The sequence below is a fragment of the Durio zibethinus genome, chromosome 13, assembly GCF_047325235.1.
Source record: "Durio zibethinus cultivar Kanyao isolate XHJ-2024 chromosome 13, ASM4732523v1, whole genome shotgun sequence".
NCBI lineage: Eukaryota > Viridiplantae > Streptophyta > Magnoliopsida > Malvales > Malvaceae > Durio > Durio zibethinus.
In genome coordinates, this window is record NC_143174.1 from 24,022,222 (window position 1) to 24,045,927 (window position 23,706).

Genomic DNA, 23,706 nt, shown 5'->3' on the forward strand with positions numbered 1-23,706 from the left:
CTCATCAAACTCGTTATCCGTGATATCGTCCAACTCACCTCTACCAAAAGTACCCTTAACAATAACAAATGCAAAACATTTTTTAATTTTTTTGCCTCATTTTGAAATTCTTTCTCTGCACCACAAGAACATGCACCGTAGGAGTCACATTTTGTCCTTCAGTAACTGACAAATAGGGACGAGAGCGGCGTCACCAAACCGACATTGATTAGGAGAAATCTGAAAACAAGTGTCCCCGACGCTAGAATTCAAGTGAAACCATCAAACTCTAAACCCCCAACACCTGAGGCATCATCCTGATTTTGCGTCATAAATACCCATGCAATTCTCACATTCTCTTCAGGCAAACCATCGAACTTGTTTCATTGTTGCCATTTCTTTTGTTTGATATCATATTTCTTTCACAATGGCTAAAAATGTTGCTCAACCTGTTACCTTGACTTCACTTGACCAAAAGCTGGCCATGGCAAAGCGTTGTTCTCGTGGTAAGTTTCCTTTTCCTTTTTATCTTTCTTCCTCTTTTTTTTTTTTACCCTTTTCAGGCACAGTTTCAGTTCTCTCCTGGCTATCATATTTTTCGTTTCCATTTTCATCCACTTGCACTTTTATCGTTACTTCTTTATGTTAAACATCATGACATAACATGCATGCTTGAGTTCCTTAAATAGTAGAGTAGTGAGTAAACAGGATCTTAATAATTTTATTGAGATTTGCCATCCTCAACTAACTAATGCGAAAAGAGAAAGAAATTAAAACCCCATCTCTGAAGGTTGGGGACACTGATATCCTTGGACCCGGGGCCTTCTTTGACATTATGAAGTGAGTGCTTCAGTTTCAAAGAAAATAATTACTATTGGAGATAGCACTTTGAACATCTGATAGTCAAGAATTGAGGGTTAGGGAGAATGATTGCTTTAGATTTGGTTTGATTAATCTTATCAAGTAATTCTACTGCTTTTGTTATTTAAACGAAAAATATCTGAAAATGATGATCTGTTTCTTCTTTTGCACCAACAGAGGGCGTAGTTGCTGGAGCTAAGGCAGCCATTGTTGCTAGCATTGCCACGGCCATTCCAACTGTAAGTATATGAAAGACAGCTTCATTATTGTAGTAATGGATCGTTCTTTTGTTAGAGACGATTAAATCTAGCATTTCAATCCCTTGCGTTTGACATGCATATGCAGCTGGCTAGTGTAAGGATGCTGCCTTGGGCAAGAGCCAATCTTAATCACGCCGCACAAGCTCTCATAATCTCCTCAGGTTTTCATCATTATCATCCTTTTACCAGTATATCAAGATCTCCTTTAGTAATAATTTCCTGTTGTTAATAAAGTTTCCATTCGATTACAGTGGGTGGAGCTGCTTATTTTATAGTTGCAGACAAGACTGTTTTGGCTACGGCACGGAAGAACTCCTTCAAGCATGCCCCTAACATGGAGGCATGAGTTTGAGTTGATCTGGATTTAAACTCGGGTTGTACTCCATAGTCCATAATCATTCCTGTTCACTTGGCTAAGAAAAGGGATGGAAAAGGAGAATTTGTATTCTAAGAAGCCAATTTGTCCCAGCTTCTATGTAATCCATCGTCTATATATAAATAAATAAAGATGGGTTTTCATTTACAAGGATCAGATCTTTCTGCACAAAGAAATTCACTTCCATTTACATCTATCGTTTAAATCTGGACTTCTGGAGTGCATGTATTTATGAGTGATAGTGACAAATTATCCCCTTGGATTTGGATGTGCCCTTTAAATTTTTTATTGAAGCAGGAAAGCCAGATGTATTATGAAAAAAATAAAACCCTAAGACATGCAACCGATTTCTTGACAAAGAATCGATGTGAATTAGGAGACTCTAAACTATGAGCGAAAAATCATGGAATCCAATGAAGCTGAAATTGAGAACCAAGATCTTAGACATCCTAGAAAACTTTTGTCAGAAAGGGTTCAAATCTATGCCACATTTGGTCTGATTGATAATCTGAAACTTTTAAATTGGCTTTAAAATATGGTGTATTTGCAAGGCTTCTAACGTCGTAGATTAAGATATTTAGTGGTAGTGGTTACGATTTCATTACCTTGATCCAATCCCTTTAGAAATTCGAACTTTAATTCAGTTCTTAATGTAACAGTGTCACCACATGGATTGACAATCACTAGGTAATTTGGTACAATAATTGGTGCCAAGTCGGAAAGATGCCGGGCTACAAGTCATTTTCTCATCTTGAAAGATGGGATAATTACCAGAGATGGAGGACAAGACACCTAAGGAAGGGGGTGAAACTTTTGCAAGCATAATATCTATCATCTCTTGGAAGGGTCACCAACCAATTGTCCACCAAAGCGATTTGAAAAGTATCAAGCACCAAACACCAACCAGATTTGTTGGGTGAGCCAAGTAGCTTTGGATGATTTAACAGCCAAAAAGTATTTCAGACTTTGATCGAATGTGATCTGTCCAAGGCATCTGGAATGAGCTCTGAGGAAGACTGCTGATAAAAATTTAACATCATCATTAAGGTTTTACTTCTTAATTTTAAGTGCTGCCACCTAGCTGAAAATTTTAATTCACATGGCAAGGAAGGGGAAGAGTTTCTAAAATTCAAAAGTAATCCCTCAATGGATGTGGATTCTCTAAGTTTTATTGGAGGGAGATGGCCCTCTTCTGAAAAACAGTCGCAAGCACAGAATAAAGCTGGAGTGGCTGCAGTTCCAAGGTTTTCTACGAGGAATATTCACCATTTTTGGTAAGAAAAAATGGTGATTAGGATTCCTCCTTATCAAACCTGTAATAGCTAACAAGCAAGCATTTATGCCCATTTCGAGTTGAATATGTTTGCCATGCAATCAGTAGAGACCCCACATACCATAGTCTGAGGGTTTGCCCTGCAAAATGGTTTATAAAACTAATTTACTGTAACTTGCAAATACAAAATTTTCTTCCTTCCATTCTTTATTCACATAAATAAAGCCAACTGAATTCTTGTAGATGAACTCAATTACCGTCAACAATGCCTCTCGGTAAACCTTCTTTGGAATGCTGCGTGCAAAAGTCCACGTGCCTTAGGAATCTTGCCATTGCCAATATTGAATCATTTATGCAGGTCAAAATAGTGCAGCTCATCACATCAATTATTAAAAACTACATTAACAGGTTCGAATGTTTCATGTGCAATGGAGCCCAACTCCAGTAGGCATGCTACTTTTATCGGATAACTAGCTAGCCCGCCAGCGTCGATCCGCCGCAAACCATATTCGAGTTAGACATTCTGACATTAAACAGAACATTCCCTTTTTCTCTCCTAAATTTTTTTAAAAAATTTAACGACACATGTTTGTTTTTCACACGCGTCAGGCTATAAGAGACATATGGGAGTTTGATTGAAAACATCAGGTTCTATTCTGTATGTGCACATGTCATGCCTTGAGATGCAGAAAGGAAGACCAAGGTCAAGCGACATTTCGAACATGCATATAAAGAGTAATTGAAGGGCATTCAGAGCAAAGGGCTCCAATTGATATGAATCTTCAAATGACTTTTCAATTATTGCAAGAAAGTGAATCGAAACATGAAAATAAAACGGAATTTTGCAATGGATGTGCATTATAAAGAATAAATGCCAAATATATGAAAAAGAAAATTCTCTTATGTTTCTTAACCTTTTTAACTGTCCCACCTGCACCGGCACTGCATAAGCCTGCTCAAGGAAGGTATATCTGGCAAGTTGGACTTGGATAAACCCCTCCCCCCAATTTTGGCACCTGACATGTCCATCCACATCAGCTTTGGACATGGAAGGAGCGTGATGTGTCTATACACGTGGAAATGCGCATCTACTTTGCACGTGGGATGACCAATCCTGGTGACTTGTGAATAAAATGAAGCTATAATGTTGTCATGGTGCCATGTTGGGGGTGGGGGGGTGGGGAGAGAAATAGGGTGAAGTGAACCACCATAACAATATCTTTGAGCCATAGTTGAATTTTATTCGATTCTTTGGACTGATTGAAAGAGCTAATATTTAGATTATTAAGAATGTTCCAACATTGATTTTTTTAAATATTTGAGATTGTTAGAACTTGAATCTTTATCATTTGAACTAAAAGTATAGCAGTTTATCAACAGACAACATGATTATTATCCTTATATAATTTTGTTGATTTAATTTAATGTATGTTGTTTCGCAATAATCAGAGTTCACTAAAAAGGATATCTAATACTACAAGGTATTCTTAGTACTTTTCTCTAGTTTAAGAAGTGAATATCAATTGCAAGAAAACTCCTATATGGACAGTTCAAGATTGATTCGTTCAAATTATCAGGAATTAAAGGGTTAAATTAAATTCGACGATGCTTTAAAAAGTGATGGTTTCTTCATCTAGGAAAATAAGGGGCCAACAGCAGCCTCCATATCCAAATAACATCTTCCCCTCATAACACCTGGCTGGAGGTAGCAATATGGATGAGAAGAGAATAATATTTCACATTGTTTTTCAGTAATAGTGATAGGGAATCGCATAAAGAGGGGGCAAGTTTGGAATTCTATTTTGAATGTATGCATGAACACATGCACTGCTAAGCTATCTTCCCAAGAATAGTGAAAGTAGCAGAACTATGAGGAGCTAGAGATTTTATCTAAACCTGATATTTAGATGAAAGATATGTCTGCTTTTGGAATCCCATGAAGACACCAAAAAAAAAATGACAGAGCAAAAAATCAAGCCTTGACAAGTATATATAGCCCTTCCATCCCAAAGACCAAAAATCAACAAATGCACCAAGAATTTATTAATTCAGCTACGACTAACACTTGCTACTACTTTTCTTTCAGGCCCCTTGTTTTCAAGGAGGTAAGCTTCTCCAATCTAGCTTGTTTTCTGCCCTTCAAATATTTTTTCTTGATTTGGAACGCAAGCCATCAATAAAAGTCCTCGTCCTAGCCACAGTTGCATCAGTTTCAGTTAGTTAAAGAACATTAGAATTCAACAATTATGGAAACATTTTATCAGGTGAAAGGAGCTTGGTTTGAGCTTAGATTAGCATGATCATTGGAAAGTATCTATTTTTCATTTTTGTTTCTTATATAGGGATACTTACAACTATCTGGAAGTAGAATAAAATCTGGTCTGATTTCTTTTTTCTCATTTTCTGCTTTGTGAAATAGTTATCAGGATCAAAATGAGCTGGGCAGGAGGAGATTGGATGTGTGCAGCATGCCAACACCAGAATTTTAAGAAGAGAGAAGCATGCCAGCGCTGCGGCTATCCCAAGTATGGTGGCCCTGATGCATCAGGCTACTTATACAACAGGACAGAAGTTTTGGCGGGGGACTGGTATTGTCCTGCCATGAGCTGTGGAAGTCACAACTATGCTAGCAGAACGAACTGCCATCAATGTGGTACCATGAAAAATAATTATGGTGGTTATAGTATGATGGGCGCTGAATCGAGTGTCCCTCCTGGATGGAAAACTGGTGACTGGATGTGCACCAAGTGAGTTCGCATTGGCATTTTGCTTTGAGTAAATGATGGCTTGATTATTAGTCTCAAGTGACAGTAGGAAAATGGACCACAACCCTGTAAAAAATATTTCAGGAAATGTTCTTCACAGGCATAAAATTCCGCACATAACCTGCATCGTCTCTGTTTATGACATTTATGATAGTGCATTCTTAAAATTTTCAAATTAATGATAGCAGATTTTAAATTCCCATCATAGTGTTCATCTTCCAAAAATAAAATTTTCAAGAAATTACTCATCATAATTTTAAAATTCCATGGCAATGCAGTCCTTCAAATTTGTTTCTATTTGATAACCATTTTCTCACATATATTACTTGAATAATAATGATAACATGGACTCCTTGTTCTTTATCTGATATGACTAACTTACCAAGTGAATATGACTGTAATTTCATTTGGACAGATATGGGTGTGGAGTTCACAATTATGCTAGCAGGATGGAATGCTTCAAATGCAAGACCCCAAGGGATTTTGGTAAGAAATCTTGGTAGTCATTGTAGCATTGATCTTCTCATAACAAAGAAAATGCATAATCCATTAAAAGCTATCAGTCAAGTTCCTGACAGTTTTTTTTTCCTTTTTGTTCTACTTTTCAGGTAGTGCTTAGGAATTTAGGAAGAATAGTTTGCAATGTTACTGATCTCTCTTCACCTCTGATCCTTCCATCACCGGTTCTTGTTTTATATCTTGGAGTCAAATAACAATTAGGTTGACCAAGGGTGAAGGCTTTTTTTTCCAAGCATAGCCATGTAACTGCACTAATCAGAGGAAGGGTTTCCGGCTTTATCATGTGGTGCATGTGTTCCTACATGAAGCTTTGAAATCTCCTCTTAATTTTTCTTTTCCTTTTTCTTATAAAAATTTAATGGAAATACTATGTTTTAAGTGCATGTCAAAATCCTTCTAATCCCTCCCTGGGTATGGTGAGTGTGGGAAACATCCATAATTTAGTACTACTTTTAGGGATGGTCCAAGGAGAGCTACTGGCAAAGTGGCAATGGTTGCTAATACAACACATAAATTCAAGTCTTAATCTCAACACTTCCAATAATTTTCTTTATCTTCATATTGCGATATGCAATCTCTTTTGTATCAAAAAAATTCAAAGTCTTATTCAAAGGACCACCAGCTTAGCTTTGGACTCAACCAATGCAATAAAAGTTATTCAAAATTGAGATGGCAAGAAACTCAGAAATAAGATTCAAGGAATCTCTATGAGCAATAATTTATGATCCTTTTAAGCATCAAATCTGTAGAATTATGAAGATAAAAGAACCAGATGCTCTTACTTTAAAAGCATAGATGCAATGCCGAGATCAAAGCAAGTCAAATCCACTTTTCCCTTCATCATTTTTTGCCATTCATTTTAGTGGCTTAGCTCTCAAGTCAGAAACCCCTTGATTTGACTTGCAATCACATCGTTGGAAGAATGATTCGAGTTCCATGTCATTGAACCTATCCCATATCTAAATACGGAAAAACGGTAAAAAAATTAACCTTCCAAGTTCACAAAGCATGACTACTGCAAATTTCCAAACTCTTCAGCTTAATGACCGTCCTTTGCTCCTCGAGAACATATGTTTTTTGTTCCTAGTTGAGCCAAAAATCTATGCATTTTTTAGTCAGGAGAAAGAGGGAGAGGGCATGGGGTGCAGACTTCAGGGGTTGCAACAGGGCTTTTACATTCTCAATGGAAAGTAGGGCAGAAAGGAGCTGAAGTTGTCTCGGATCGAGATTTATCGGACATTTATTTTTTTGATGATTTAGATCAGTTTATTTATTATGATTTATATTTTTATTAGATATTGTCTATTCTGATCCTCTGATTTTCAATCTCATGACGCTCTCGTCACGGAAGTGATCGAGGCTGGTCATTCTGTTTATATCTTTCGAGGCGTTTCACGTAAATCAAACGATTTAAGGTTGACTCTGATATCACTTATCACGAGTCAAAATTTAAGCTCTGAACTTACGTGACTTAGGGTTGACTCTGATACCACTTATCACGGGTCAAAACTTAAGCTTCGAACCTGCGCGGCTTCAAGATCCACGCATCCACTCATCCGACATCTCAGATCAGCTTGACCGTCACGGTTCATACCCTTGTGAGGTATTATCCGCTTTGATCGCACTGACCTCACGATTTTATCCTATAAAAGATCCTTCACAAAAAAGAAATGATATGAATTTTTTTATATCCCAATAACCTCTTTTTTATATTTGATATGAGATTCAAGATTCCTCTTTAAATTTATGACAAAGTGATCTCTATAAATAAACGTTCGAATTTTAAAATTTATATGTATATATTTGAATCATAAGTCAAAACATAATTTTCAGTGTGCTTATAGTGATTACAGTTTAATACAAAGAATTACGTATTTAATAATAATATAATCTATTAATAAAATATTAAAATTCAAATCTCAAAAACCTTAAATACCCAAAAAAAAAAAAAAAAAAAAATCAACTACACATACTTTATTGTCTCCTTCCTGCCCTCCATTATCTATCTTTTTCACAAGATTCTTATTGGGATTGGCTTGGCCTAGGCTACTTTTGGTGTTATTCTTTAAGATGTTTAAATGCCCCAATTACAAGTGAACCAGTTCTACATCATATCGAGGGGGTCCAGGGCTCCAGTACAGGGGAACAATGCGGTGCTGCTCCTTTTTTCACTTTCCACTTAATTTGGAACCTGGTCATGGAAAATTATGGTGCTAAATCAAGAAGCCCGTTATGTCTAATAATTTTTAGTTGTCTAAGATTCGCACATGGTATTCCTCTCTGTTTCATACAACTCTACGAGAGGAAAACAAAGGCATTGACAAATAAAATTTTCTAAAAAAAAAAAAAAAAAAGAAAGAGAATATTCAAAGAATCATGCAAATGCATTTTTGACATGATCTTGAAAATAATAGTTAAAGTAAAGAAACATATTTTTAAAACACTTAGAAATAAAATTGTTGGTCGTTCCTGACTTCACTTGGAAAAGAAAATCTCAATTTATATAAGACAACACTTTTAGTTAGTAATAAAAGGTTCAATCCAGCAAAAATTAGAGGTTTTGTTTTTATCATAAAAGTTAAATTTGATAATTTAAAATATGATATGGTAACACAATATGAAAAAAAAACAAAAATAACGGTTAAAAATTTTAATAAAAATAATATGTAAATTTAACAAAACTAAAAAAATTATATTTTATAATTTCATATCGATACGAATAATTATATATACGTTTAATAAAATTAAAAAAAATATATTTTATATTTTTATATCGATATAAATTATGATATGTAATTTTGATATAAAATATGATATAAATATATGAATTTTAATATTTATATGTACAAGAAAGTGAAAGTTAATCAAACTAAGACAATTATTGTTGTTTTAACGCAGCAAATGAATAAACGATTAGTCATTAGATGTTTTTTGTTTAAACTTATTATTACAACAATTTTATCATCTAACCCGATTAGCTGCGACCACTGAGTTATGCACATGGAGAACCAGCTTTTCAGTTCACTTGCAAATTAAGCCTCTTCCTTCTTTTCTTTAGCTACGTGTCGCTGTATTCATGAATGGTAGTGAACCGTGACCACTTTGGTTCTACCAACACAATGCATGGTTGGTTCATAGGAATGAATTGGATGCTTGATGATCAGTTTGCTCTCTGTTATTTTCAGCATCAATTCTTAACTCTGATGTAGGCTTCAACATGGTTTGGAGATATGATGACATCCCTTTCGAGTGTGGATATGGGGCAAGCGCCTAAAATAAATTATAGATAGGGGTATAGGATAATTAGAATGATGTTATCTCCTTAAAAACCCTAAATATTCCAACTTCCACCGGCATTAGTATTAATATGATCGAAGTAGCATTAGCACTATTTGACCTCAATTTTTTTTTTAAAAAGAAAATTAGAAAGAAAATTTCTTGTTTAGTGTTTTTTTGGGTTATACTTTGATAAAGTTTAATTAATGGCGTAAGCCATTCTTAATTTTTTGTTCCATTTGTTCAATTTATCTTTATTTTTTTTCTGTCCTTAATCTTTTTCTATATTTTTCTTTCGCTTAACAAATATTCAACGGATACTTCGATAGAGTTTCGGAGTCAGCTTTGGTCAAAGATGATCACGAATTAGATGATCTAAGATGGTCAAGTACACACATTCGGTGGTCAATAATATTCTTTGCTCTTCAAACTTACGCTCTTATTTTATTAGTTTTACTTTTTTTAAATCACTTGAATATATATATATATAATTTATATTTTTTATTAAAATATAATTTTATGTATAGTTTTATTTATATTTATAAAAATAATAATTCGTGGATTGCACAGACTACTAATTATTGTAAACACGACTCGGAAAAAGCTCACGAGATTTCCCATAATGACTGGGAATTTCGCTGTGGTAGCTGGGCGGGAGATGAGCAAGGGACCCAAATGAAAATGAAATGTTCTCAAACCGACACGTGTCATCAATCAAAGCCCTTAGTCATCACCTAGTACTTACCCCCGTCTCTCTCTCTCTCTCTCTCTCTCTCTCTCATAAATGTCAACGACCAAGTTTATCCGGTCTCTGATTCTCTCTTTCTCACTCTTATCTTCTTCCTATCTAAAATCCTAACTCTATAAAAAGGGACCATCGTTTTCGTCTCTATCCACCATGTCCGTTAAGCTTAATTCCCATGCATTTGCTGGCAACCCTTTAAGATCCAAAACCCCAAAACGCCATGACCCACTTTCCTCTTCTTCAGCTTTTGAGTCCCTCAAAACCCATCTCCTCCAAAACCCAGAAAACCACACTCCTCTAAAGTCTCCTCTTTTCAAGGTCTTGCCCTTCAGAAGGGGTAGGCCTTTGGCTTCTTCTTCTGTTACCGGGGATGATGTTGTGCCAAGTTGGCATCTGGGCTGGATCAGTTTGCCTGATTGTAAGGGTATTTTGGGAAAGTGTGGGGTCCAGTTGAATGAGGAGTCTTTGGTTTATTTGGGTTCAAGAGCCGAAGAGGGTGTTGTTTATTGGGCTATTGATGTTTCTGAGGAAGGTGGATTGGTTCCTGAATTGAGTAGCAGACAGTTGTGCTTTGTGGAGCTGAGGACCCTGATGGTGGCTACTGATTGGGCTGATTCTTTGGCTATGGGTGAACTGGCTGTTGCTGGTCATGTAAGTGAGAAAAGACGTGATTTTAGATTCATAATTGGATCATGTTTTGTGTTCTTAATTTTTGCTTTTGCCCTTGAAGCTTCATTGTTATTAACAAGATTCTTGATATTTTAAATGGAAGAGGCAGTTGAAATATTATCCAGTTGGCATTGCTAAGTTTTGTCTACTGTTAGTCATTTTTTGCTTCTTTTTTTTTTGCTAGAGTTTTATTATTACATGCTTATTACATTTGATCAGGCACGGGCATTGCTTCAATGGCATAATCTATCACGATTTTGTGGACATTGTGGAGAGAAAACAGTTCCCAAGGAAGCTGGGAGAAGGAAACAATGCTCCAATGAGCTATGCAAAAAGTCCATTTACCCTCGTGTTGATCCAGTAAAGCATTTCTCTTATTTTCTACAATTGATGTTTGAACTTTGAACTTTTAATATAGAGGATTTGTAGGGTGTCTTTTTGTTCTCTCTAACTAATGTTTCTTGAAAATAGGTTGTCATTATGTTGGTCATTGATAGAGAAAATGATCGAGCACTTTTAAGTAAACAATCCAGATTTGTACCTCGAATGTGGACTTGCTTAGCTGGATTCGTAGAGGTAGAACTTCAAACTTTTATCAGGTTTTACCTCTTATTTGTAAGATTAAAGAATATCTTAAATATGAAAGAGGAAGCAATCTCACCTTTATTTCTGCGATTTCATTGTTTGATATCTTCTATTGTCCTTAGCCAGGGGAAAGCTTGGAAGAAGCAGTGAGGAGAGAAACATATGAAGAGACCAGTATTGAAGTTGGTGAAGTTGTCTATCATAGTTCTCAGCCATGGCCTGGTATCATTCTGCAAGATTGTTTGGATGAATAACATGTTTTGCTATGTTCTGCTGTGGTTTATATTTGATTTGTTTTTTGTCAAGGGAGATACAGTAATACTTAATAGGAAACTTATATGCTGATGGTAGTTTAGACTTAAATTGTCCAGCCAGATATTACTACTTGTGGTGGTTAGCTAATATTCTGTATATATATTTTTTAATCAGTATGCCGGTGTGGGTCATGATGCTTGTGTTCCCCTTCCTTTCACTTTTCCTTTTTGTTTTTCTCGCATTCCAATATACTTGACTGGATTCTGGCCCATCATGTGGAAATTAGAAACAGAAAATCTGGTTTGAAATGGTCATAGAAAATTTTCTGTTTTGTAAGCGTCTTTTTATTTTTATAAAGCCTTGTATTATTTTCCTTTTTTTAATTGCTTGCAAAATGTCTGCAGTCTGCACAATGTTTATGCATTCCCCCTACCCTTTTTTATTTAAGCATATTAACACCTGTTACTTTTTAAAATTACTAATCTGATTTGTTGTCAGTTGGTCCGAGTAGCATACCATGCCAATTGATGGTCGGTTTCTTTGCATATGCAAAATCTCTTGACATAAATGTGGATAAGGAAGAATTAGAAGGTACTTGAACATTCAGAAATGTGATATCATTTACATTTTCTTTTCTGGTTGCTTTATTCTTTAAGAACACAATTTCAGTCCTTTTGCTATGTAATTCTTCTTTTTTTTTTTTCTTCACTCCAGGAAAACTAAGTAGTCATTACATCTGTGCTGTTTAAACCATGCTTAATACATAGAAAACAAAAATTTCAGTCTTTTTTTATGTAATTCTTCTGTTCTTTTTTCTTCACTCCTGGAAAACTAAGTAGTCAACGCACCTGTGCTGTGTTGGTTAGACTTTTGCCATCCTGAATCCTAATTATCACTGTAGGGAAGCATGGTGTTTTATAGTGCTGTTAATGGTTTTTCAATGGGGGCTCTGTTGAAAAAAAAACTGTCGTAATGGTTAATACATAGGACATATGGAGAGTGGAAACACTTTGAAAACTCAATTCTAGAGGAACCAACTTTATGATGCATTGGATTCAGAAATCATTATGAAGGATATGGATTTCAATAATTTGCAATAGTCATGTGGGTTTGATGACAGATTATAAAGAAGGCTTTTGCTCTGTCGGATGACCTGGTGCAGAAAATCTTGAAAAGCAATAGTTTCCATACATTTTGTACTTATTCATTCGGGTTTAAAATCGTAACAATGGTGACACTTTTATGTTTGTCTAGATGCTCAGTGGCACAGTAGAGAAGATGTGAAGAAAGCATTGGCATTTGCTGAATACAAGAAGGCACAGAGAAGAGCTGCGGCTAAAGTAGATCAGATTTGCAAGGGAGTTAAGAAGGGGCAGAGTTTGTCAGCTGATTTTATTGTGGAAAGTGGGAAGCTTGCTCCCATGTTTATTCCAGGGCCATTTGCAATCGCCCATCACCTCATCTCTGCCTGGGTTAATCACCATCCACCAACTGGTGCTGAAGCTGAATTGAAACAGCACAGCAGTTTCATTTCAAAGCTCTAGCATTCTCATTCTTTTCCAATGGCTGCAGCGGATCCTTTGTGCTTGTTCCAATGCGTTTCGTCCTCATTTTGAGGGAGGGTTTGTCCTTTTTCCTTTCCAAGGATTCTTCGGAACACCCGAAATTCTGCCGTCGTAAATTAGAAAGATATCAATAATCTTTCAAATGAATGAAAGCAGTTCCCCATTTTATTTGCGGATATTGCTCTCTGTAAAGTTTACCATTTTGTTTGTGTAATCGACATTTGGATTCAATGCTCAACATAGATTCATTACACTTCCTATCATTCAAATCTCATTGAAGGCCAGGCCGGGTCCTCAGCTTAAAAATTCTTGCACACAGGCCTGAAGGTTTCCTCAATTCATGGACATGTCTAGTAACCGAATCCCTGTACATTTCTACCGTTATTCTGTCGACTAAAACATTTAATACAGAGTTAAAGAGGCCTTGTCTTATGTTGAAGTCAATAAACACAAGTTAGTAAATATTTTTTGGTAGGAAAACTCCAATTGCTATATCTATTCGACAGCTTAAAAATTAAAAAACAATGGTTGAAAAAGGTGCATTTGAGATTGTTTCAATATCTGTTGGATTTAAATCCCAGAATTGTATGTCGAGGTGAATGATCTTTGCCAATTAAGCTAACTTTTTGTTGGTAAAAGTTTATAAATTTTATTATTATAATTATGGCTGTAAAAAATTGCACATTGATTAGTAAAAGTAAAATTTTAATATTTTACTAAAAATTGCATGATCATTGGCAAAAGTAAGTTAGATCAGTAAATATTATTTGAGACCAGGTTTTAACCAAGGACCTCTAGTTTTTATATTGACTTCTTGATTTATTTAGTTTTTTCATTGATTTTTTATGTAATGATTATATCATATATGTTGCTTTTTTTTGGATTGTAATTTTTTTTTCTTGTAATCTTATAAAAATATTATTATACAAACTATGGGTGTTTGTATGATGAATTGAAAATATTTAATAATGTAAAATTAAGTATTGAAAGTTTTGCTATACAAAAATAAAAATTATTTGATATAATAAACTTTAAATCATTTATTGAATATATAATTAAAAGATATGATTTTATAAGTATTTTATATTTGTAAAAGTTAAAAAGTAATGAATGATTAAAAGGAAGAAATATAACATTAATGTAATTAAATAAATTTGACCTTACAATATCAAACTCTTAGCTACTTAAAATTTTAATATTTTCATTGAAAATGTATCTTTCAGTAATTTTTAAAAATAAATTATTAAATGCATTTTAAAATATTTAGTAACTTTAAAAAGTACCCTAAATACAGGATAAAAAAAAATATAATAAATCGACTATCTCTTAAATCAGTTAATATATTATTAAAGTTAATATTTAAAAATTATGAATTTGAAAAAAATTTAAACATGCAATAATTTTTTCAGTTAATTATGTAATAGGGTGAAGGATTTAGATAGAAGGTTTAGGGTAAATTAGAAATTAAAAAAAAATACACAACAATAATTAAATTTTGGTCAAAGCTCTCTACAATCTCTATAGAAGTCAAAAACCCTCACTGAAAAGAACCAACATTTTGTACTTTGCTTGCTCTATTAAAAAGAAACAAAATGGCTACTACCTTCTTTAGGAGACTCGCCAAAGCCACTCCAGCTTCCTTCAACAATGCATTTGGAGGTCAACCGAAGTCAGATTTTGCTGGATTTCGCTTCGCAGCAATCGCAGCCGTCGCCGGTGGAATCTCCACTTTCTATTGCTTCTCGGAGTCGAATTTGGTGAGACTTCTAGAATTCCAATCTGGGTTTTGTTTCTTTTGATCTTTGTTGCAATGTGGGATGCTTGGAAGTTGAAGGGTTTGTGTTTAGTTTAATGGGTTTACTTATATTTGCATTTTGAATGTGTTTCTTAAATGGTGAAATGTACTGGTAGGACTTTGTTGTGATTCGTTTTCCCTTTATTTTTTTTTTTCTGGGAATGGTTTTTCACTATGAATTGTTTTCAGGGAGGTTTGGATATCGAAATGAATGTTGGATGTTGATAGTTATGAGTTCTAAATTCAAATTTGTGGTTTATTTTGGGTCCTACAATGTGTTCTCTAGGTGATTTGGTTTTCTTGATGAACATTATTTTTTGAGGTTCATGTCTGATTTTGCCATTAACTTCTAACGTAGTTGTAATGTGGCCTACACATGTGAGCCTTTTTGCAATTGTAACGTTATAACTTTTCGGTGTACATTCCAAATTGTGTAACTATGTTGTTATTCCTTCCGATTACAGGTGCATCTGGATCAAATCAACGAAGAGACAGGTCCAAAAGTTGGTGGGCACAAATTTACTGGACTTCCTCATTATTAGATGACTGAATTGCAAAATTGAGTTGAACCGTGAAATCTGTCATCCCCTTCCCTTCCCTAGGGAGAATATTAGTCAATAATAAAGTTGAAAGTGGTTGCATAAATGATAAAATATCTGCTTTAGTTTCTTTTGATCCTTCTTCTATTGACTAGCTCAGGAGAATTTTTTTCAAACATTTCAGCTCTGAAGTCTGATAAGTGGCTTGAATTTAAGTTGCAAGATACTGCAAGGGTTAGTCACAACACTCACTTGTTCAGGTATATATGTTTTAATCAATCATTGTCATATATTATAATGGTTTAATCTATATTAATAACATGGTCATTTGCATGAATCTTTTTTATGAACAAAAGTTTGAGAGTTATAGGATAATGTAAATAGATAAGATTTGCTTTTTACCCCTTGGTTTGCGCTTAAATATCTTTTTGACCTTTCTCATTGATTTTGTGCTTTATTGGGAAGACTACTGTTTCTTGGATTCTGGACTATCAAATAGAACAAAACATGCGGAAAGGAAATTAATCCTTACTAATTGAGAGTGAAAAAATTACAACTAACTCCAAACATAATTTGCTCATCCAAATTTGAAGTCAACATCTAAAAGAAGCTTTTGCATTGTTAAATTCCTCCTCAAGTTGTCCTAGAACACTTACCTTCATTTTTAACTTTCTTCACAAAATGACAGGTTTTCATTTGATCCCACTGCTAAGTTGGGTTTAGATGTCGCTTCATGCATCCTTACAAGGTATGTTCTCTTTTTATAATTGGAGTTGCTTATTAGAATCCTTATGGATTTTGTGAAAGATTTTGAAATTTGCATTTAGGGGGACATATTAGATGAGATTTTGAATTACTCTGCCTCTACATTCACTATTTTGATGCATTCTTGTTACTGCAGGGCTCCGTTAGGACAAGATGCTGAAGGAAAAACAAAATATGTCATAAGACCGTAAGCCTACATATTGAACTCATAAATGGTTTGATTTAGAGAATTTGCTTTTCATGGAAATTATTCTAAATTGGTGATTTGTTAGTCATTTAAAGTTTTTAGGTTATTTCACTTGTATTCCATGGTTTAAACTGCATTTCTCACATATTTCTATTTCCTTCTTTTTTTATTGTGGTAAATGCCATCTGCTTGTGAGGGGATAAATTCTAAATCTTTGCTTTATACATACCTCTTATATAAGGTCTAGATTATGACTCGCTTCATGAAGATTGAAAGAGATGAAAGTTTCCAAGTAACATTGTATAATAGTCTGCAAATAGAAGGCTTCAAAGAAGAAAGAGGAAAATACCCCAATATGAGGATTATATGCATCTATTTTCCCTAATTGAAATTACCTTTGAGATTGTTATTTTTGAGTATTCATATAATGGATATTATAACTTCTCTTGAGTTTTATTAAAATAATCCTGTTTACTCACCAAAGGATTTAGCTGAAAACTTTTAAATCAGATTAGCGGAAAAGCTTAGGTGGAGTGCAAGTCTGACATGATTTAAAAATAATTTTTCATATGCTTCTTCTCAACAAAACTAAACTTACTATACCTATTTCTTCACCAAATTCATTGATGCAGATATCAAAAGATTAAGTTGAGTTTGTTGTGTACAAAATCATATTTCAACGTACTTGTTACTTTTTCTGCAATTAGCAGATATTAGTTGCTCATATAATCATATTGGAATAACTTCAACCATCAGGTACACTCCTATATCGGACCCAGATGTTAAGGGATACTTTGACTTGTTAATAAAGGTATGAAGCGATACATGCCTTCACCTCTTTGTCCTCCTCTTTTTCTCACACTTCTGAAGATGTTCTTGCCTCAAACATGGAATGCCACACTTGTGAATCGCTTTGTGCATTACTTAAAAATAAACATTGCAGGTGTATCCAGAAGGAAAAATGAGTCGGCATTTTGCTAGCTTAAAACCAGGTGATGTAGTTGAAGTGAAAGGGTAGGTATTCGAATATGGTAGTTTTCATAGAGATCTCACTACATGCCATCTTTAAACTGGATGCATTTCTCTCTTGCAGGCCTATTGAAAAGCTCAGATATTCTCCCAATATGAAGAAACACATTGGCATGGTTAGAGCTGATTTTCTAGTTTCTTGTTCATTTTTCCCACAAAGAAGCAAAACCTCTGGGGAAATTGTACACTTAACTGCTAAAGGATTCAATTTTTCCTGCACATTTTTTTTACCAACTTTTCAATACTTATTTTTACTAGTGTAATGTGAGTAACTAGCTGGGGTCCAATACCTCAGCTTTTACTGTATAATTAATGCCAAAAATTCATCCAATGTTATATTTCATGTTCTCTACCACTTCCTTAAACATGCTTTCTGCATGTTCAATCAAATCATCTACTAAGTAATCAGGATTAATTATTATAGCTGTATTATGTTTTCCAAGATTATTGAAAAGTCTGATCTCCATTTGCACTCAATTATATGCTGTTTTCCCAGATTGCAGGTGGGACAGGCATAACTCCAATGCTTCAGGTAATTGAGGCTATAATGAAGAATCCTGATGACAACACTCAGGTACCTTATTTGATTGCTAGATTTGTAACCATAACTTTCTTTCTGTTGTCAACTATCATTTGTTTAGTGCTTATTTTAGATCAAATATGAACATGTTTTGGACTTTTATTCCAATAGGTGTCACTGCTTTATGCGAATGTCTCCCCAGATGATATATTGCTCAAGCAGAAGCTTGATATTCTTGCTGCTACACACCCAAATCTTAAGGTACAATTCTTTCATGATGAAATAATTAATGTGCAGGTAGACATTTTGTTCAAATAGTAACTTGCTTCTGTCCTTTTTTTTTTAAAAAAAATTTTCCCTAGGTATTCTACACTCTGGATAATCCATCAAAAAATTGGAAAGGAGGTGCTGGTTACATTTCAAAGGATATGGTCAAAAAAGGCTTACCCGGTCCTGGTGAAGATACTCTTATCCTTGTAAGTCACTTTCTTACTTCTGGATCTCAACCAATTTTCTTTTATTCTGTTTGCCAAGGTATGGTGTAAGTGTTATCTGAGGTGGAAGGCACCTTTTTCCTTAACATTAGTTCAACTCCAGAAAATAGTAAATACATTTTTGTTCCCATTATTTGGCATTTCTTGCTTAGTCTTGGTGAAAAACTGATATCAATTTCAAAAAGCAGAGTCTTGTTTTTTCTGTTCCATTTGTAAAGACAGAAAAAATTAAACACTCACAAATATGCACTCAAACTTTTATTTTCTCGGCTGTTGCTTCCTTAGACGAGGTATCATGAGACTAAGGCCAACCTGAGGAATGCTATTTAAGTAGCAAAAGAATTACATAAATAGGCTTTTCCATGGGCATACATGTGCTTGTTCTTTTGGTCCGATATTGCAACTCTCTTCAGGGTTAATCTAATTGTTCAGATAGTCACTGTTGCTTGAATTTTAGAGTTTCAGACTTGTGCATGACATTCTGATACTTTCTTGTTGAAAACCAGGTTATGGTTTTGGAAAATGCCATAATCCTAAAACTAGGCATTTTTTAACTCCCCTATCATAAGAGATTACCTGGATGATATGCTGCAACAAGATTGTCGCCATCTGAAACAAATAGGACATTTAGATATACCTTGCCGACTTACTTTCCCTTGTTCTTTTCCCTGTTTGTTCAGGTATGCGGTCCACCTGGGATGATGGAACACATATCCGGTGATAAGGCTAAAGACTATTCACAAGGAGAGGTATCAAAGACATTTTTGTGGTTTCTTCTCCTTTCTTAATTGTTACCCCAAATTTCTTATCTTATGTTAACCCTCCTTGAACTGTAGCTAACTGGCATACTCAAAGAACTCGGATACACTGAGCAAATGGTTTACAAATTTTGAAATATGGAGGCATTCAAGGATTTGAAGAGATGACTCTCACATGGTTTGGTTTGAACATAAATTTTGGGTAATAAATGTTTCCCGAAAGAACACTGATGAGGCAGAATTTAAAGCCAATGGCATCAAATAATTTTTTTTAGTCATATACAATGTAAAATAGTACATTGTCAAAGCTTGTAGCAGTGAAATCATGATAAAAAGATCTTTAGAAAGTCCCTGCAATCAGTTGTTTGTGGGTTGGTGTTATGTCTGAATCAGATGGTGCCAAATTTGGCCAGTTGTTTGTTTTGATGGATCCATTTTGTGGGTAAGTGAGAATTACTATGATCACAATTTTGAGAAAGGTTATCTCTCTTTTCTCCAAAAAAAAAAAAAAATTGCGTATTTAATATCTAAAATTTGAAAAAAAATACAAATTTTGCATTTTGAATTTTTAAATTATATATCATGTTAACTTAAATTTTAATCTTATTAATTATATCAATTTATATACATAGAATTGATAAATATTATCAAATTTTATAGCATTTGACAAATATTATTATGTATTTATTATTTATTATCAATGTTTTTTAATATAAATTAAAAATATGTTTTTATTTGAATCTTAAAAACTGTTTAAGATTTGTCAATTATTTTTGTTGTGTGATGTTCATGTACAATTTTTATAAAATATTTAACATTTTTATTTAATAAATGATGTTTACAAAATAAATTAACTTTAAAAAAAAATAGTAGCAGCTAATGAAAAAGCCAAGTGTACGTCCTCGGGGAACAAACAAACGTTTTGAAATTGCATTCAAGCCCAAAAAAAGTCATCCTCTCTCACACTCTTTCTGAGGCTGTCCCGTTATCGCTGGCTCTCTTTTTTCCGGTTTTCCGCCATGTAAATTATAAACCCAAGCACTCCTCTGTCACTCTTTCTCTCTCTCTTTACTTTTTTTTTTTTTTCCAACTATATAAGGAGAGGGCGCCTTCTCATTTCATGCAAAGCATAAATAAATAAAAAAAATGGAGGAAGAATGGCTGAAACGTAACACCGATTGTGTTTATTTCTTAGCCTCTCCTCTCACTTGCAAGAAGGTTCAACCCAAACCCAAATCACTCTTTCTTTTTCTTTTCTTTTTGTGTTGTTTTGTTCTCTGGAACTGAGCTTTTTCTCTCTTTCACACTTTCCAATTTCCACCACGCATTTTGCTTTCGGTTCTTTTTTTTTTTTTTTTTTGTATTTTTGGAATGCGATATGTTTCTGGTACTGCATTTCAAGGATCGGAATATTTAGGGTTTATTTTTGAACCCAAACCATCTTAATTTTCATGCTTTTTCTTTTTTAATAATTTAGATTTTTTTTTGTTTCTGTTTCTTTACTTGGAAATTGTTAGGCATCTTTCTTGGTTTGTTTTTAAGAATTTTGTGTACAAAAAGATTGATGATACTAAATGTACATACATAGCTTTTGGTATATAAACGTTTTTGTTTTGTTCAATCCGTTTGGGGTTTATGGGTTGGTGTTTCCATTGTTTTAGAATGACCCCATTCTTAGTTTATTCTATCTTCTTGTTTGGCTTTTTGTTCCGGGTATTGATTGTGAGTATCCGCATAGTGAAAATGCCAGGCTCAACCCGGGGGACTGCTGGTACTGGTTGGCTGGGAATTGTATTAATCCAGCTTGTGGTTTTCGGCATCCTGTGAGCTCATATGCTGTTTTAATAAGTTCATATTGATTGTTGGACTGATATATTGTGAACGAATCGCATTTTTGCCTGTTTTGAAAATTTAACTGTTGAATTTATCATGAGTTGCAGCTTTAGAAGACAATTTTGCATGGACACAACTGAAAAGGTGTCATAATAGTATTGTATATTTGGATCAGTTACTTGATATGTTCCCTGGATATTGATCTTGCATTTTGACATATATGTTTGTTGCAATCTCCTCTATGTTACAATATTTTGATCAATAATTCATTTTAAGACAAAAAGAAAATCCTTAAAAGACTTTTATGTGTCCTTTATTGTTAGCATGAAATCAATTTACAAGAAATATGGGGATGTATGTTTTTAGTATATCCACTATCTGCTTCCGATTCTCATCATGTTTGGCTATCTGCAAACATTAAACATGGAGCATGAGAAGCAATTATTAGTGAAAAGGGTAGGCCATAAAACACCTTCACAACTCGTACCTGGTGTTTGACATCTAAGATCTATCTTAAACTTCCTATTTGATGCATTAGCCTTTTGACTATGGTGGAGCCTCTTATATTTATTTTTTCGTCATTTTTGAATGAGTTGTTAATTATATTCTTGACTTATTTTAATTATTGCTTGTCTGTTTGGTGAAGTCATATGAGCTAAATTCTTCTGTTTTCACAGCCATTGGATGGAGTGTCATCTGAATCTGCTGCATTGCCATACCAATGTTCTGCACCATCAAACAAGACAAATTTGCCTTGTTACTTTTACTTCGATGGTTTCTGCAATAAAGGTGACAGATGCTCTTTTCTGCATGGTCCTGATGACAGTGCCATTACTGGAAAATCTTTGAAGACTGATGTTCTACCCTTGGACTATAAGAAATCCCTAGAAATTGATGCTGGAGCAGCTCCGACAGAAACAAATCCCAATCCATCTAAAACAGCCTCAATATCTAGCAAGGACATGGATGCACAGCTTAAAGTGGACCACCAACAATCAGTCCCCAAAACTATGATACAGAAGAGTGTCTTTCCAAAAACGTCTGTTTGTGAATTAGGACAAGCTGATTTTGTTAAGTCACAATCCTTGCTTCTAAAAAAAGGCATTACTCAAAGCAGATCTCCAACATGCACGGATGAAAGTTCAGAGGAGCAAATGGATGACCAAGTTGAGCCAGAGGAGAGGTTGGAGTCCTCCCCAGGTTTTGATGTTCTTGTGGATAACAAATCAGAGGATTTGGATTATGAGAATGATTCAGAATATCTACTGGGCCCTGATGGAGAGCAGAGAGAGCACTTCTTGAGTAATGATTATGAAGATTCCGTTCAGCATGAGACTAGTTACCCCAATTTAGAATTTTCGAATGATCTAGATGTCTATGATGCTTATGAGGGTTCAGACAATGAGTATATTTTTGATAATGTGAGGAATCCTTCTGCCCACCCCAGAGATAGAAGGTTGGATTCCATATTTTTCGAGAAGAGAAAAAGACTGTTGCCTGTTGAACTGTCAATTGGTATGGATCTTAGAGACTATTTGAGGAAACGCAGGGTAGTCAAGGGCAATCCTCTTAATTGTTTGTCAAGAAGATCTGAATATTCTCATCTGATTGGTCAAAGTTGGGAAAGGCCTCCAAGGCATAGCATGGATTGGAAATTAATGAGAAGATCGGCATCAAAAGTGGGGAAGCACTCTATAGAATCAATGGGAGACCAAGGTTGTTTTCACAATGGTGCCAACTGGCATGGCTGCCTTAAGCGCTTGGAGCCTAATCTCTCCAACAGGCGGCCTTATAGGGAAAAAAGGCTGCCTAGAAGAAAGTCTGTTTCATCTGAAGTTTCTAGAAATCTGATTTCAAGGGAGAGGAAATCCACAGATGCATCTGCTGCTTTTACAGGTCCCAAGACCCTTGCCCAGATTAGAGAAGAGAAGAGGAAAACTGATGAAATGGTGGGAAAATGAGGCATTCAGGCAGAACTGCATCAGCAGACTTCCAGTGTCCAAAATCATTGAGTGAAATCCTCAAGGACAAGGGGAGGCTAGATACTGTAAGAGATGGACATACTAGGGAAGAAATTTTTGAAGTTGACGGGAATTATGTCCCATAGCTTTATCCTTTTTTACAAAAAAAAAAAAAGAAAAAGAAAAGAAGGAACCTTTAAATTTTGCTTTAGATAAAACCTCTAGGCATGTTCTCTGAAGTCTTGCTTTAGATAAAATGCTGGGTCGACATTTTACTCTATTTACTGGTGAAGATTACGAGGACTCGAAGGAGTCAACCTACAGGAAGGATTAAGTGTGGAGTCTTTCTATATCTCTTCCACCTGATATCCGAATCACAGAGAAAGGAGCTCGACCTGGAAACAGGCTAGTTGCGGGCATATCCTTGTAGACTTTCAGAAACTTTGCTAACATCATAGTTAGTTCATTACAAGGGAGCTCGCTGTTTTATTGTATATTGTTTTCTATGAATACTTGAAACTCTAATTCCGTGCCTATCTTTTTGAGAAGTACATTAAAAATTGCCTTTACTGCATATAACAGCAATGATTAACTAGTTTAAAGGCTTTGTCAACGTCTCTGTGTTTTATCTTTTATGCGTATTCCTTGTCAGTTGTTTTGCTTGTAATCTGACCTGGTTTATTTCAATGATGACTCT

The 23,706-nt window shown here is 34.8% G+C and overlaps 4 protein-coding genes and 1 pseudogene across 6 annotated transcripts; all 5 read left to right on the top strand.

The window, feature by feature from the left end:
* Nucleotides 1-324: 324 nt before the first annotated feature.
* Nucleotides 325-1,626, top strand: LOC111304214 (early nodulin-93-like). The gene is made up of 4 exons (XM_022900738.2): nt 325-485; nt 1,018-1,079; nt 1,186-1,261; nt 1,352-1,626. The coding sequence occupies exons 1-4, from the start codon at nt 407-409 to the stop codon at nt 1,444-1,446; spliced, it is 312 nt and encodes a 103-aa protein (XP_022756473.1). The 5' UTR covers nt 325-406; the 3' UTR covers nt 1,447-1,626.
* A 3,090-nt stretch (nt 1,627-4,716) lies between these two features.
* Nucleotides 4,717-6,265, top strand: LOC111302598 (uncharacterized). Of its 2 annotated transcripts, none has more exons than XM_022898431.2 (4): nt 4,717-4,854; nt 5,169-5,496; nt 5,930-6,000; nt 6,123-6,265. In XM_022898431.2, the coding sequence occupies exons 2-4, from the start codon at nt 5,183-5,185 to the stop codon at nt 6,131-6,133; spliced, it is 396 nt and encodes a 131-aa protein (XP_022754166.1). In that variant the 5' UTR covers nt 4,717-4,854; nt 5,169-5,182; the 3' UTR covers nt 6,134-6,265. The 2 variants fall into 2 exon arrangements, with proteins under 2 accessions (XP_022754166.1, XP_089598289.1); XM_089742163.1 differs by lacking the exon at nt 4,717-4,854 and adding an exon at nt 4,875-5,013.
* A 3,817-nt stretch (nt 6,266-10,082) lies between these two features.
* Nucleotides 10,083-13,391, top strand: LOC111303255 (nudix hydrolase 19, chloroplastic-like). The gene is made up of 6 exons (XM_022899378.2): nt 10,083-10,705; nt 10,943-11,083; nt 11,195-11,299; nt 11,431-11,530; nt 12,062-12,154; nt 12,818-13,391. The coding sequence occupies exons 1-6, from the start codon at nt 10,208-10,210 to the stop codon at nt 13,105-13,107; spliced, it is 1,227 nt and encodes a 408-aa protein (XP_022755113.2). The 5' UTR covers nt 10,083-10,207; the 3' UTR covers nt 13,108-13,391.
* Nucleotides 13,392-14,655: 1,264 nt separating this feature from the next.
* Nucleotides 14,656-19,693, top strand: LOC111304217 (NADH-cytochrome b5 reductase-like protein). Its single transcript, XM_022900741.2, has 13 exons — nt 14,656-14,885; nt 15,388-15,430; nt 15,647-15,722; nt 16,151-16,210; nt 16,364-16,414; nt 17,171-17,225; nt 17,358-17,428; nt 17,508-17,559; nt 17,940-18,017; nt 18,135-18,224; nt 18,326-18,439; nt 19,138-19,206; nt 19,294-19,693. Exons 1-13 carry the CDS (start codon nt 14,721-14,723, stop codon nt 19,348-19,350), a joined length of 981 nt encoding a protein of 326 aa, XP_022756476.2. The 5' UTR covers nt 14,656-14,720; the 3' UTR covers nt 19,351-19,693.
* A 509-nt stretch (nt 19,694-20,202) lies between these two features.
* On the top strand, nt 20,203-23,622 carry LOC111303256 (zinc finger CCCH domain-containing protein 32-like; annotated as a pseudogene). The gene is made up of 3 exons (XR_016326729.1): nt 20,203-20,432; nt 20,927-21,038; nt 21,726-23,622. The product of XR_016326729.1 is annotated as a zinc finger CCCH domain-containing protein 32-like (transcript).
* Nucleotides 23,623-23,706: the final 84 nt, after the last annotated feature.